At 41.7% G+C, this 14,027-nt stretch overlaps 1 protein-coding gene across 10 annotated transcripts; it reads right to left on the bottom strand.

Moving 5' to 3' along the window:
• Positions 1-10,784: 10,784 nt before the first annotated feature.
• Positions 10,785-13,715, bottom strand: LOC307022430 (uncharacterized protein). Of its 10 annotated transcripts, XR_013803386.1 has the most exons (5): positions 13,400-13,714; positions 12,198-12,717; positions 12,023-12,105; positions 11,749-11,808; positions 10,785-11,657 (listed from the first exon to the last, which is right to left on the bottom strand). XR_013803386.1 is itself a non-coding variant. In XM_079655246.1 (4 exons), exons 2-3 carry the CDS (start codon positions 12,493-12,495, stop codon positions 12,038-12,040), a joined length of 366 nt encoding a protein of 121 aa, XP_079511372.1. In that variant the 5' UTR covers positions 12,496-12,717; positions 13,400-13,715; the 3' UTR covers positions 10,785-11,808; positions 12,023-12,037. The 10 variants fall into 10 exon arrangements, 5 of the variants coding, with proteins under 5 accessions (XP_079511372.1, XP_079511371.1, XP_079511370.1 ...); XR_013803388.1 differs by having other exon boundaries at positions 12,023-12,717; positions 13,400-13,704; XM_079655246.1 differs by having other exon boundaries at positions 10,785-11,808; positions 13,400-13,715.
• Positions 13,716-14,027: the final 312 nt, after the last annotated feature.

The raw sequence follows: 14,027 nt of genomic DNA, 5'->3' as shown, positions 1-14,027 counted from the left end.
AGCTGGACTTTATTCACCAAAGGTGGAAAGCATCTATCTACTCATGAACGAGGATGCCACCAAGAGGCCCTTGGAAACACTTTCAGATAAGCGCGTACATGAACCATGGAAACTGAACTTTCGTAAGGTCATCATTATAACATCCATGACAAAGCTACCAAGTTGAATTGAAGTACCCTAAGCATAACTGCTATTAACAACCTTTAATTGTTCACAAGACGTCCTGCCTCATCGATTTGAATACACAGAGAGCCAAAGCCATACAATTCAAAAGCCATGCTCAACAAACAATTGTCTTGCTCATCCAACAATTGTCTTGAAAAGACTCAACATTCAACTGCCATATTTCTGAAAGTGCTTTTGACTCTATCTAGATTCCCGATAACCTTTCTTGGTTGAGTTCTTTGAAGTTGATCAGGATCAAAGAAGAGTGTTTCTGCCCGGTTTTGAGCCGGGGACCTTTCGCGTGTTAGGCGAACGTGATGACCACTACACTACAGAAACCGCTGAAAAGCTAAGTACACATTTCAGCGTAGATAAAATATTGATATTTAATTGTAAACCTTCAAAACGACGGACCACATGTTGATTTCTGAGACATGGAGATATTTTACACTGGATCCAGTCACAGCTGCAGCATCATGGACTTTCGTAACAGCAACTGTATACTGAACCCAAATGCTATCCTGGATATGACCTGTAACTCCTCGAAGGGCACCACCTAGTGTTGACGTGCTAGGATTGCTGCGAGAACATTCCTCGTTAGTATAGTGGACAGTATCTCTGCTTGTCACGCAGAAGACCGGGGTTCGATTCCCCGATGGGGAGAGTTTTCAATAACAGCCGGAATTTATTCACCAAAGGTGGAAAGCATCAATCAACTCATGAATGAGGAAGCCACCAAGAGGCCCTTGGAAACACTTTCAGATAAGCGCGTATCTGAACCATGGCAACTGAACTTTCGTACGGTCATCATTATAACATCCATGAGAAAGCTACCAAGTGCTTGCTGAATTGAAGTACCCTAAGCATAACTACTATTAACAACCTTTAATTGTTCACAAGACGACCTGCCTCATTGATTTGAATACACGGAGAGCCAAAGCCATACAATTCAAAAGCCATGCTCAACAAACAATTGTCTTGCTCATCCAACAATTGTCTTGAAAAGACTCAACATTCAACTGCCATATTACTGAAAGTGCTTTTTACTCTATCTAGATTCCCGATAACCTTTATTGGTTGAGTTCTTTGAAGTTGATCAGGATCAAAGAAGAGTGTTTCTGCCCGGTTTTGAGCCGGGGAGCTTTCGCGTGTGAGGCAAAAGTGATGACCACTACACTACAGAAACTGCTGAAAAGCTAAGTACACGTTTATGCGTAGATGCAAAATTGATATTTAATTGTAAACCTTCAAAACGACGGACCACATGTTGATTTCTGAGACTCGGAGAGATTTTACACTGGATCCAGTCACTGCTGCAGCGTCATGGACTATCGTAGTAGCAACTGTATACTGAACCCAAATGCTATCCTGGATATGACCTGTAACCCCTCGAAGGGCACCACCTAGCGTTGACGTGCTAGGATTGCTGCTAGAACATTCCTCTTTAATATAGTGGACAGTTTCTCTGCTTGTCACGCAGAAGACCGGGGTTCAATTCCCCGACGGGGAGAATTTTCAATAACAGCCGGACTTTATTCACCCAAGGTGTAAAGCATCTATCAACTCATGAACGAGGATGCCACCAAGAGGCCCTTGGAAACGCTTTCAGATAAGCGCGTATCTGAACCATGGCAACTGAACTTTCGTACGGTCATTATTATAACATCCATGACAAAGCTACCAAGTGCTTGCTGAATTGAAGTACCCTAAGCATAACTACGATTAACAACCTTTAATTGTTCACAAGACGACCTGCCTCATCGATTTGAATACACAGAGAGCCAAAGCCGTACAACTCAAAAGAAATGCTCAGCAAACAATCGTCTTGCTCATCCAACAATTGTCTTGAAAAGACTCAACATTCAACTGCCCTATTTCTGAAAATGCTTTTTACTCCATCTAGATTCCCGAGAACCTTTCTTGGTTGAGTTCTTTGAAGTTGATCAGGATCAAAGAAAAGTGTTTCTGCCCGGTTTTGAGCCGGGGACCTTTCGCATGTTAGTCGAACGTGATGACCACAAAACTACAGAAACTGCTGAAAAGCTAAGTACACGTTTCAGCGTAGATAAAATATTGATATTTAATTGTAAACCTTCAAAACGACGGACCACATGCTGATTTCTGAGACTCGGAGAGATTTTACACTGGATCCAGTCACAGCTGCAGCGTCATGGACTTTCGTAACAGCAACTGTATACTGAACCCAAATGCTATCCTGGATATGACCTGTAACCCCTCGAAGGGCACCACCTAGCGTTGACGTGCTAGGATTGCTGCAGGAGCATTCCTCGTTAGTGTAGTGGACAGTATCTCTGCTTGTCACGCAGAAGACTGGGGTTCGATTCCCCGACGGGGAGAATTTTCAATAACAGCCGGACTTTATTCACCAAAGGTGGAAAGCATCTATCAACTCATGAACGAGGATGCCAACAAGAGGCCCTTGGAAACACTTTCAGATAAGCGCGTACCTGAACCATGGCAACTGAACGTTTGTACGGTCATCGTTATAACATCCATGACAAAGCTACCAAGTTGAATTGAAGTACCCTAAGCATAACTGCTATTGACAACTTTCAGTTCACAGGACAACATGCCTCATCGATTTGAATACACGGAGAGCCAAAGCCATACAATTCAAAAGCCATGCTCAACAAACAATTGTCTTGCTCATCCAACAATTGTCTTGAAAAGACTCAACATTCAACTGCCATATTTCTGAAAGTGCTTTTGACTCTATCTAGATTCCCGATAACCTTTCTTGGTTGAGTTCTTTGAAGTTGATCAGGATCAAAGAAGAGTGTTTCTGCCAGGTTTTGAGCCGGGGACCTTTCGCGGGTGAGGCAAACATGATGACCACTAAACTACAGAAACTGCTGAAAAGCTAAGTACACGTTTGCACGTAGATGCAACATTGATATTTTATTGTAAACCTTCAAAACGACAGACCACATGTTGATTTCTGAGACTCGGAGAGATTTTACACTGGATCCAGTCACAGCTGCAGCGTCATGGACTTTCGTAACAGCAAACGATACTGAACCCAAATGCTATCCTGGATATGACCTGTAACCCCTTGAAGGGCACCACCTGGCGTTGACGTGCTAGGGTTGCTGCTAGAACATTCCTCGTTAGTATAGTGGACAGTATCTCTGCTTGTCACGCAGAAGACCGGGGTTCGATTCCCCGACGGGGAGAATTTTCAATAACAGCCGGACTTTACTCACCAAAGGTGGAAAGCATCTATCAACTCATGAACGACGATGCCACCAAGAGGCCCTTGGAAACACTTTCAGATAAGCGCGTACCTGAACCATGGCAACTGAACTTTCGTACGGTCATCATTATAAGTAAGGTATATCATCCATGACAAAGCTACCAAGTTGAATTGAAGTAACCTAAGCATATCTGCTATTAACAACTTTCAGTTCACAGGACAACATGCCTCATCGATTTGAATACACGGAGAGCCAAAGCCATACAATTCAAAAGCCATGCTCAACAAACAATCGTCTTGCTCATCCAACAATTGTCTTGATAAGACTCAACATTCAACTCCCCTATTTCTGAAAATACTTTTTACTCTATCTAGATTCCCGATCACTTTTCTTGGTTGAGTTCTTTGAAGTTGATCAGGATAAAAGAAGAGTGTTTCTGCCCGGTTTTGAGCCGGGGACCTTTCGTGTGTGAGGCAAACGTGATGACCATGACACTACAGAATCTGCTGAAAAGATAAGTACACGTTTGCACATAGATGCAACATTGATATTTAATTGTAAACCTTCAAAACGACGGACCACATGTTGATTTCTGAGCCTCGGAGAGATTTTACACTGGATCCAGTCACAGCTGCAGCGTCATGGACTTTCGTAACAGCAACTGTATACTGAACCCAAATGCTATCCTGGATATGACCTGTAACCCCTCGAAGGGCACCACCTAGCGTTGACATGCTAGGATTGCTGCAGGAGCATTCCTCGTTAGTGTAGTGGACAGTATCTCTGCTTGTCACGCAGAAGACCGGGGTTCGATTCCCCGACGGGGAGAATTTTCAATAACAGCCGGACTTTATTCACCAAAGGTGGAAAGCATCTATCAACTCATGAACGAGGATGCCAACAAGAGGCCCTTGGAAACACTTTCAGATAAGCACGTACCTGAACCATGGCAACTGAACGTTTGTACGGTCATCGTTATGACATCCATGACAAAGCTACCAAGTTGAATTGAAGTACCCTAAGCATAACTGCTATTGACAACTTTCAGTTCACAGGACAACATGCCTCATCGATTTGAATACACAGAGAGCCAAAGCCATACAATTCAAAAGCCATGCTCAACAAACAATTGTCTTGCTCATCCAAGAATTGTCTTGAAAAGACTCAACATTCAACTGCCATATTTCTGAAAGTGCTTTTTACTCTATCTAGATTCCCGATAACCTTTCTTGGTTGAGTTCTTTGAAGTTGATCAGGATCAAAGAAGAGTGTTTCTGCCCGGTTTTGAGCCAGGGACCTTTCGCGTGTGAGGCGAACGTGATGACCACTACACTACAGAAACTGCTGAAAGGCTAAGTACATGTTTGCGCATAGATGCAATATTGATATTAAATTGTAAACCTTCAAAACGACGAACCACATGTTGATTTCTGAGATCCGGAGAGATTTTACACTGGATCCAGTCACAGCTGCAGCGTCATGGACTTTCATAACAGCAACTGTATACTGAACCCAAATGCTATCCTGGATATGACCTGTAACTCCTCGAAGGGCACCACCTAGCGTTGACGTGCTAGGATTGCTGCTAGAACATTCCTCGTTAGTATAGTGGACAGTATCTCTACTTGTCACGCAGAAGGCCGGGGTTCGATTCCCCGACGGGGAGAATTTCCAATAACAGCCGGACTTTATTCACCAAAAGTGGAAAGCATCTATCAGCTCATAAACGAGGATGCCACCAAGAGGCCCTTGGAAACACTTTCAGATAAGCGCGTACCTGAACCATGGCAACTGAACTTTCGTAAGGTCATCATTATAACATCCATGACAAAGCTACCAAGTTGAATTGAAGTACCCGAAGCATAACTGCTATTAACAACTTTCAGTTCACAGGACAACATGCCTCATCGATTTGAATACACGGAGAGCCAAAGCCATACAATTCAAAAGCCATGTTCAACAAACAATTGTCTTGCTCATCCAACAATTGTCTTGAAAGGACTCAACATTCAACTGCCATATTTCTGAAAGTGCTTTTTACTCTATCTAGATTAGCGAACGTGATGACCACTACACTACAGAAACCGCTGAAAAGCTAATTACACGTTTCATCGTAGATAAAATATTGATATTTAATTGTAAACCTTCAAAACAATGGACCACATGTTGATTTCTGAGACTCGGAGAGATTTTACACTGGATCCAGTCACAGCTGCCGTGTCATGGACTTTCGTAACAACAACTGTATACTGAACCCAAATGCTATCCTGGATATGACCTGAAACCCCTTGAAGAGCGCCACCTAGGGTTGACGTGCTAGGATTGCTGCAGGAACATTCCTCGTTAGTATAGTGGACAGTATCTCTGCTTGTCACACAGAAGACCGGGGTTCGATTCCCCGACCGGGAGAATTTCCAATAACAGCCGGACTTTATTCACCAAAAGTGGAAAGCATCTATCAACTCATAAACGAGGATGCCACCAAGAGGCCCTTGGAAACACTTTCAGATAAGCGCGTACCTGAACCATGGCAACTGAACTTTCGTACGGTCATCATTATAACATCCATGACAAAGCTACCAAGTTGAATTGAAGTACCCTAAGCATAACTGCTATTAACAACTTTCAGTTCACAGGACAACAGGCCTCATCGATTTGAATACACGGAGAGCCAAAGCCATATAATTCAAAAGCCATGCTCAACAAACAATTGTTATGCTCATCCAACAATTGTCTTGACAAGACTCAACATTCAACTGCCATATTTCTGAAAGTGCTTTTTACTCTATCTAGATTCCCGATAACTTTTCTTGGTTGAGTTCTTTGAAGTTGATCAGGATCAAAGAAAAGTGTTTCTGCTCGGTTTTGAGCCAGGGAGCTTTTCGCGTGTGAGGTGAACGTGATGACCACTACAATACAGAAACTGCTGAAAGGCTAAGTACATGTTTGCGCGTAGATGCAATATTGATATTAAATTGTAAACCTTCAAAACGACGAACCACATGTTGATTTCTGAGACTTGGAGAGATTTCACACTGGATCCAGTCACAGCTGCAGCGTCATGGACTTTCGTAATCGCAACTGTATACTGAACCCAAATGCTATCCTGGATATGACCTGTAACTCCTCGAAGGGCACCACCTAGTGTTGACGTGCAAGGATTGCTGCTAGAACATTCCTCGTTAGTATAGTGGACAGTATCTCTGCTTGTCACGCAGAAAACCGGGGTTCGATTCCCCGACGGGTAGAATTTCCAATAACAGCCGGACTTTATTCACCAAAGGTGGAAAGCATCTATCAACTCATGAACGAGGATGCCAACAAGAGGCCCTTGGAAACACTTTCAGATAAGCGCGTACCTGAACCATGGCAACTGAACTTTCGTACGGTCGTCATTATAACATCCATGACAAAGCTACCAAGTTGAATTGAAGTACCCTAAGCATAACTGCTATTAACAACTTTCAGTTCACAGGACAACAGGCCTCATCGATTTGAATACACGGAGAGCCAAAGCCATATAATTCAAAAGCCATGCTCAACAAACAATTGTTATGCTCATCCAACAATTGTCTTGACAAGACTCAACATTCAACTGCCATATTTCTGAAAGTGCTTTTTACTCTATCTAGATTCCCGATAACTTTTCTTGGTTGAGTTCTTTGAAGTTGATCAGGATCAAAGAAAAGTGTTTCTGCTCGGTTTTGAGCCAGGGAGCTTTTCGCGTGTGAGGTGAACGTGATGACCACTACAATACAGAAACTGCTGAAAGGCTAAGTACATGTTTGCGCGTAGATGCAATATTGATATTAAATTGTAAACCTTCAAAACGACGAACCACATGTTGATTTCTGAGACTTGGAGAGATTTCACACTGGATCCAGTCACAGCTGCAGCGTCATGGACTTTCGTAATAGCAACTGTATACTGAACCCAAATGCTATCCTGGATATGACCTGTAACTCCTCGAAGGGCACCACCTAGTGTTGACGTGCAAGGGTTGCTGCTAGAACATTCCTCGTTAGTATAGTGGACAGTATCTCTGCTTGTCACGCAGAAAACCGGGGTTCGATTCCCCCACGGGGAGATTTTTCAATAACAGCCGGACTTTATTCACCAAAGGTGGAAAGCATCTATCTACTCATGAACGAGGATGCCACCAAGAGGCCCTTGGAAACACTTTCAGATAAGCGTGTACCTGAACCATGGCAACTGAACTTTCGTAAGGTCATCATTATAACATCCATGACAAAGCTACCAAGTTGAATTGAAGTACCCGAAGCATAACTGCTATTAACAACTTTCAGTTCACAGGACAACATGCCTCATCGATTTGAATACACGGAGAGCCAAAGCCATACAATTCAAAAGCCATGTTCAACAAACAATTGTCTTGCTCATCCAACAATTGTCTTGAAAGGACTCAACATTCAACTGCCATATTTCTGAAAGTGCTTTTTACTCTATCTAGATTAGCGAACGTGATGACCACTACACTACAGAAACCGCTGAAAAGCTAATTACACGTTTCATCGTAGATAAAATATTGATATTTAATTGTAAACCTTCAAAACAATTGACCACATGTTGATTTCTGAGACTCGGAGAGATTTTACACTGGATCCAGTCACAGCTGCCGCGTCATGGACTTTCGTAACAACAACTGTATACTGAACCCAAATGCTATCCTGGATATGACCTGAAACCCCTTGAAGAGCGCCACCTAGGGTTGACGTGCTAGGATTGCTGCAGGAGCATTCCTCGTTAGTATAGTGGACAGTATCTCTGCTTGTCACGCAGAAGACCGGGGTTCGATTCCCCGACGGGGAGATTTTTCAATAACAGCCAGACTTTATTCACCAAAGGTGGAAAGCATGTATCTCCTCACGAATGAGGATGGCACCAAGAGGCCCTTGGAAACACTTTCAGATAAGCGCGTACCTGAACCATGGCAACTGAACGTTTGTACGGTCATCGTTATAACATCCATGACAAAGCTACCAAGTTGAATTGAATTACCCTAAGCATAACTGCTATTGACAACTTTCAGTTCACAGGACAACATGCCTCATCGATTTGAATACACGGAGAGCCAAAGCCATATAATTCAAAAGCCATGCTCAACAAACAATTGTTATGCTCATCCAACAATTGTCTTGACAAGACTCAACATTCAACTGCCATATTTCTGAAAGTGCTTTTTACTCTATCTAGATTCCCGATAACTTTTCTTGGTTGAGTTCTTTGAAGTTGATCAGGATCAAAGAAGAGTGTTTCTGCTCGGTTTTGAGCCAGGGAGCTTTTCGCGTGTGAGGTGAACGTGATGACCACTACAATACAGAAACTGCTGAAAGGCTAAGTACATGTTTGCGCGTAGATGCAATATTGATATTAAATTGTAAACCTTCAAAACGACGAACCACATGTTGATTTCTGAGACTTGGAGAGATTTCACACTGGATCCAGTCACAGCTGCAGCGTCATGGACTTTCGTAACAGCAACTGTATACTGAACCCAAATGCTATCCTGGATATGACCTGTAACTCCTCGAAGGGCACCACCTAGTGTTGACGTGCAAGGATTTTTGCTAGAACATTCCTCGTTAGTATAGTGGACAGTATCTCTGCTTGTCACGCAGAAAACCGGGGTTCGATTCCCCCACGGGGAGATTTTTCAATAACAGCCGGACTTTATTCACCAAAGGTGGAAAGCATCTATCTACTCATGAACGAGGATGCCACCAAGAGGCCCTTGGAAACACTTTCAGATAAGCGCGTAGCTGAACCATGGAAACTGAAATTTCGTAAGGTCATCATTATAAGTAAGGTATATCATCCATGACAAAGCTACCAAGTTGAATTGAAGTACGCTAAGCATAAATGCTATTAACAACTTTCAGTTCACAGGACAACATGCCTCATCGATTTGAATACACGGAGAGCCAAAGCCATACAATTCAAAAGCCAAGCTCAACAAACAATTTTCTTGCTCATCCAACAATTGTCTTGAAAAGACTGAACTGCCATATTTCTGAAAGTGCTTTTTATGCTGTCTAGATTCCCGATAAACTTTCTTGGTTGAGTTATTTGAAGTTGATCAGGATCAAAGAAGAGTGTTTCTGCCCGGTTTTGAGCCGGGGACCTTTCGCGCGGGGACCGCGTATAGTAAGGACTAACTCTCTTAACTTTACCATTCATTCTCTATGGTAGTTCTTATACTGTGACTGCAATATATTTCTGGCCACAAGTGAGAAATTGGGCGCGCTGTTGCACCCTTTTGGTAGAAGTAAGGAGACCCCGTTTCCAGTGACAGAGAGTGAGAGACGGAGCAACAGCAGCAGGATCTTACAGATAGAGATGACATTACCGACATAATTCGACTTCTAGTTCTAACATCACGTCAAACTTATCAAACGTAAGTGGGGCTTCTTTTTCTACGACTGAATTAACACTTATGATATTGTTACACTGTTTTTGCAATAGTTGTTAGTTGTTAGATTGTCTTTAACTCTGTGTGTTGTTAGCGCTAAGGTACTGTAACTTTTGTTAGCTAATGTTACACTAACGTCATGTATTTACAGTAAATGTCAGCGTTCACAGCAGCTGATTTATTACTCATTACACATGGCAAAAGGGCTGTCATTATTTGACTCTTTTCATTGCAGCAGTTCTACTTACTACAGCACGTCAACCCTAGGTGGCGCTCTTCGAGGGGTTACATGTCAAATCCAGGATAGCATTTGGGTTAAGTATACAGTTGCTGTTACGAAAGTCCATGACGCTGCAGCTGTGACTGGATCCAGTGTGAAATCTCTCAGAGTCTCAGAAATCAACATGTGGTCCGTCGTTTTGAAGGTTTACAATTAAATATCAATGTGCATCTACGCGCAAACGTGTACTTAGCTTTTCAGCAGTTTCTGTAGTGTAGTGGTCATCACCTTTGCCTCACATGCGAAGGTAAGCCGTGTATACCCATAGAAGACTTTCTATTGGCCAGAAGCCTCTTCAAAAGAACGACGGTTCGAATCCCACCTGATCCAAACAAAAATCCCCACATTCGGTTTCAAAATGTTGCTCATTATACACAAATACTACATTTATCTTTTCAAACGTTTACATTTAGAGTTGAAACAGATATTTGGAGTTAGAAATGAATTATTCTTTCTTGCTGCTTCTTATAAGTTATTTTAACCTTACTATATAGCAATCATAACAATAATAACACAAATAATGATATCTTAATATTAGTAATAATAATGTTTTATATAATCTTTTTGTATTTTTACTTATAAACATGTTTGAAATATGTTGATTGTACAGATGTTTACATAGAGCATATGAGTGTGCTTAATTCTTCATTCTATCACTATTACTTCCTCTATCAAGTAAAGACAGTCACAGTGATGCATTCAAGATCATTTATTCAAAAACAGCTGAAACATCAAATATAGGAAATAATATAAATATAACTACAGATATATAAAAAATACTGAAAACACAATACAGAGAGAACAATCAGATCCTGAAAAAAGAATTGAACCATATTATATTCTTTGTATTTTTGGACTTTATGATATGTTGTATTGCACCTTAATATGTAATATTATAATTTAGAAGAAGATAGTGTATTGTTTTGTTATAGATTTATTTGATATCACCACCATCCATTATCTGAAATGTTTTTCACCTCATGTTATTGTATGGTTACTATTCTGCATTCTATTCTCATTTTAGTGATTTATACCCTATTACTTGGTATTTGTTTTTTTCTTTATTGTAGTGCAATAATTATATTTATTCTAGTATAGTATATAACATTCTAGTGCAGGCCCCAGCACCGACAAGATTGGAGTGGAGGACCTATAGAAATCCCTGAAATTATTATTATTCTATATTATGAATTGAGTTTTTTGGGGGCATTAACCAAAACTGTTTTGTTATTGGCAGGAATGTCAGGACGGTGAAAAGGCTGATAGTTTAGGGGTCTCATTTTTGTTGCAGGCAAAACGTCTTAGTTTGTATGTTAATATGAAACTTAGTAGACCCAGGAAGTGGCGCATGCATGTGTGTATGTGAGGGTAGGTTAGGGCTTCCTTTTGTCTCCAATCCATCTGTCCCTTTCAGCATCATAGAAGTCCGACTGCTGGAACTCCGGCCACGTCATCTCCTTCTCCATGCCCTGTGCATTATATAAGGATAAGACTCTGGAGGGGCAGTAGATATACAACCCTGGGCAAGTCAGAGCTAAGGGGAAAGGAGGCACTGGGCAAGTCAGAGCTGTAAAACAAAGTAAAACATCATAGTTACATCAGATAAAATTGAATAAAGCTCTACGACTGCTATAATACAGTGACTCAGATATCCATACTTTCATCGAGGACAGTGTCTCCCTGCGCTTCCACAGGGGCCATATTATGTGGTGATGAATCTGGGATGATGAGATACAAACAGGCAAGTGACGTATACACATCGAAATTAAGAAGCAGCATTTAAGAAGTTGTAGAATTTTGAAGGAGACAGATTCAACATCCCCCTCTACAGCTCCTTGTCCTCCTCCATCACTAGGAGATTAAACAATAACATTTATTATGTCAATGTCATGTTCACCTTAAAGCAGTATTTGCATATTACTGTGAGCTGACCTGGAGTGCTGGATGTCAGAGTGGAGGTATCTGATGCAATGCAGCCTTCAGCAGGTGGTGGACAGGACTCAGCCCTCTGCTGCCTGAAGGTTGTACATCTTGCTGTTAGTGATGCACTTCACTCCTAAAACAAAGGCAGCATAACCATCAGCCCTGCTATCCCAGATCTGCTTACAGGTGTCTTTGGCCCTGGCTCCAAAGCCGACAGTATGTTCCCCCTCTGACGCCACTGGTGGGGCAGGCTTCCTGGAGCACAGGTACTTCCTCAGATCCTGAATTTCCTGGAAGCTTCTGGCGTAGTCCAGAAACAACAGCAGTCTGTCCTTGCTAGGCCCTCGGGGGATGAAGGTCCCACCTCTCTCCTCCTCGTCCACCTTGTCCATCAGGTAGAGGGTGTAGCCGACGTCATTCTCAAGGAGCCACCTGTACAGTTTCCCCTTATATTTTCCGAACTGTAGCACGTACTCCCCCATCACCTCGAGTCAGTCGGATACATCCCCTCCCCTCTGAAGGACCTCAGTGAGAGCATTTGTCCTCACATGCTCTAGCTTCTGAGGGGCAGACTTGTCCTGAAGGGAATGATTTTTGTTATTCTCATACCCTCCTCTGAAGGGTCCTGTCGCAGGTGGCCAGATGGACCCTTCCTGAAGGACACTCATCTTTCCTGGGAAGAATATGGTTTTCTTCATTATCTCCTGCACACAGTAAAACACAATGCAAAATATGTATTAAGAAGTGCAAAACTCATCATACTGTTATACTAGCAGAATTATTCATTTCATTCATTCACGTTAACCAGGATTTGTATAGGTAACACATGTTATATTACATGATCAGACAGGCAGACAAACAAACAAACAGAGGGGCAGGTGGGCAGGAAGATTCATTATGTATTGCCCTGTCAATGTGAGTGAACTCACTTTATTTCATGTTTACATTTATTGGGATTTGTAATGACTAGGTAACAACTTTTCTATTACATGAACAGACAGACAGAAAAGCAGATGGGTAACATCTTTAGCCATAAAATAATAACAAAAGTATAATAGAAGATAGCAAAACAAAAGTCTTAAGACTGAATACTGTAGTATTTACCCAATTAAAATGTACTGTAGTAAGTAGAACTGCTGCAATGAAAAGAGTCAAATAATGACAGCTCTTTTGCCATGTGTAATGAGTAATAAATCAGCTGCTGTGAACGCTGACATTTACTGTAAATACATGACGTTAGTGTAACATTAGCTAACAAAAGTTACAGTACCTTAGCGCTAACAACACACAGAGTTAAAGACAATCTAACAACTAACAACTATTGCAAAAACAGTGTAACAATATCATAAGTGTTAATTCAGTCGTAGAAAAAGAAGCCCCACTTACGTTTGACAAGTTTGACGTGATGTTAGAACTAGAAGTCGAATTATGTCGGTAATGTCGTCTCTATCTGTAAGATCCTGCTGCTGTTGCTCCGTCTCTCACTCTCTGTCACTGGAAACGGGGTCTCCTTACTTCTACCAAAAGGGTGCAACAGCGCGCCCAATTTCTCACTTGTGGCCAGAAATATATTGCAGTCACAGTATAAGAACTACCATAGAGAATGAATGGTAAAGTTAAGAGAGTTAGTCCTTACGATACGCGGTCCCCGCGCGAAAGGTCCCCGGCTCAAAACCGGGCAGAAACACTCTTCTTTGATCCTGATCAACTTCAAATAACTCAACCAAGAAAGTTTATCGGGAATCTAGACAGCATAAAAAGCACTTTCAGAAATATGGCAGTTGAGTCTTTTCAAGACAATTGTTGGATGAGCAAGAAAATTGTTTGTTGAGCTTGGCTTTTGAATTGTATGGCTTTGGCTCTCCGTGTATTCAAATCGATGAGGCATGTTGTCCTGTGAACTGAAAGTTGTTAATAGCATTTATGCTTAGCATACTTCAATTCAACTTGGTAGCTTTGTCATGGATGATATACCTTACTTATAATGATGACCTTACGAAATTTCAGTTTCCAT

Source organism: Notothenia rossii (assembly GCF_949606895.1).
Source record: "Notothenia rossii genome assembly, chromosome: 10".
Taxonomy (NCBI): domain Eukaryota; kingdom Metazoa; phylum Chordata; class Actinopteri; order Perciformes; family Nototheniidae; genus Notothenia; species Notothenia rossii.
This window is presented reverse-complemented; position numbering and strand designations above follow the sequence as displayed.

What these genes read in the sequence shown, in the direction of transcription:
- LOC307022430 (XM_079655242.1), bottom strand. Translation starts at nt 12,495, where the DNA reads ATGGGGGAGTACGTGCTACAGTTCGGAAAATATAAGGGGAAACTGTAC.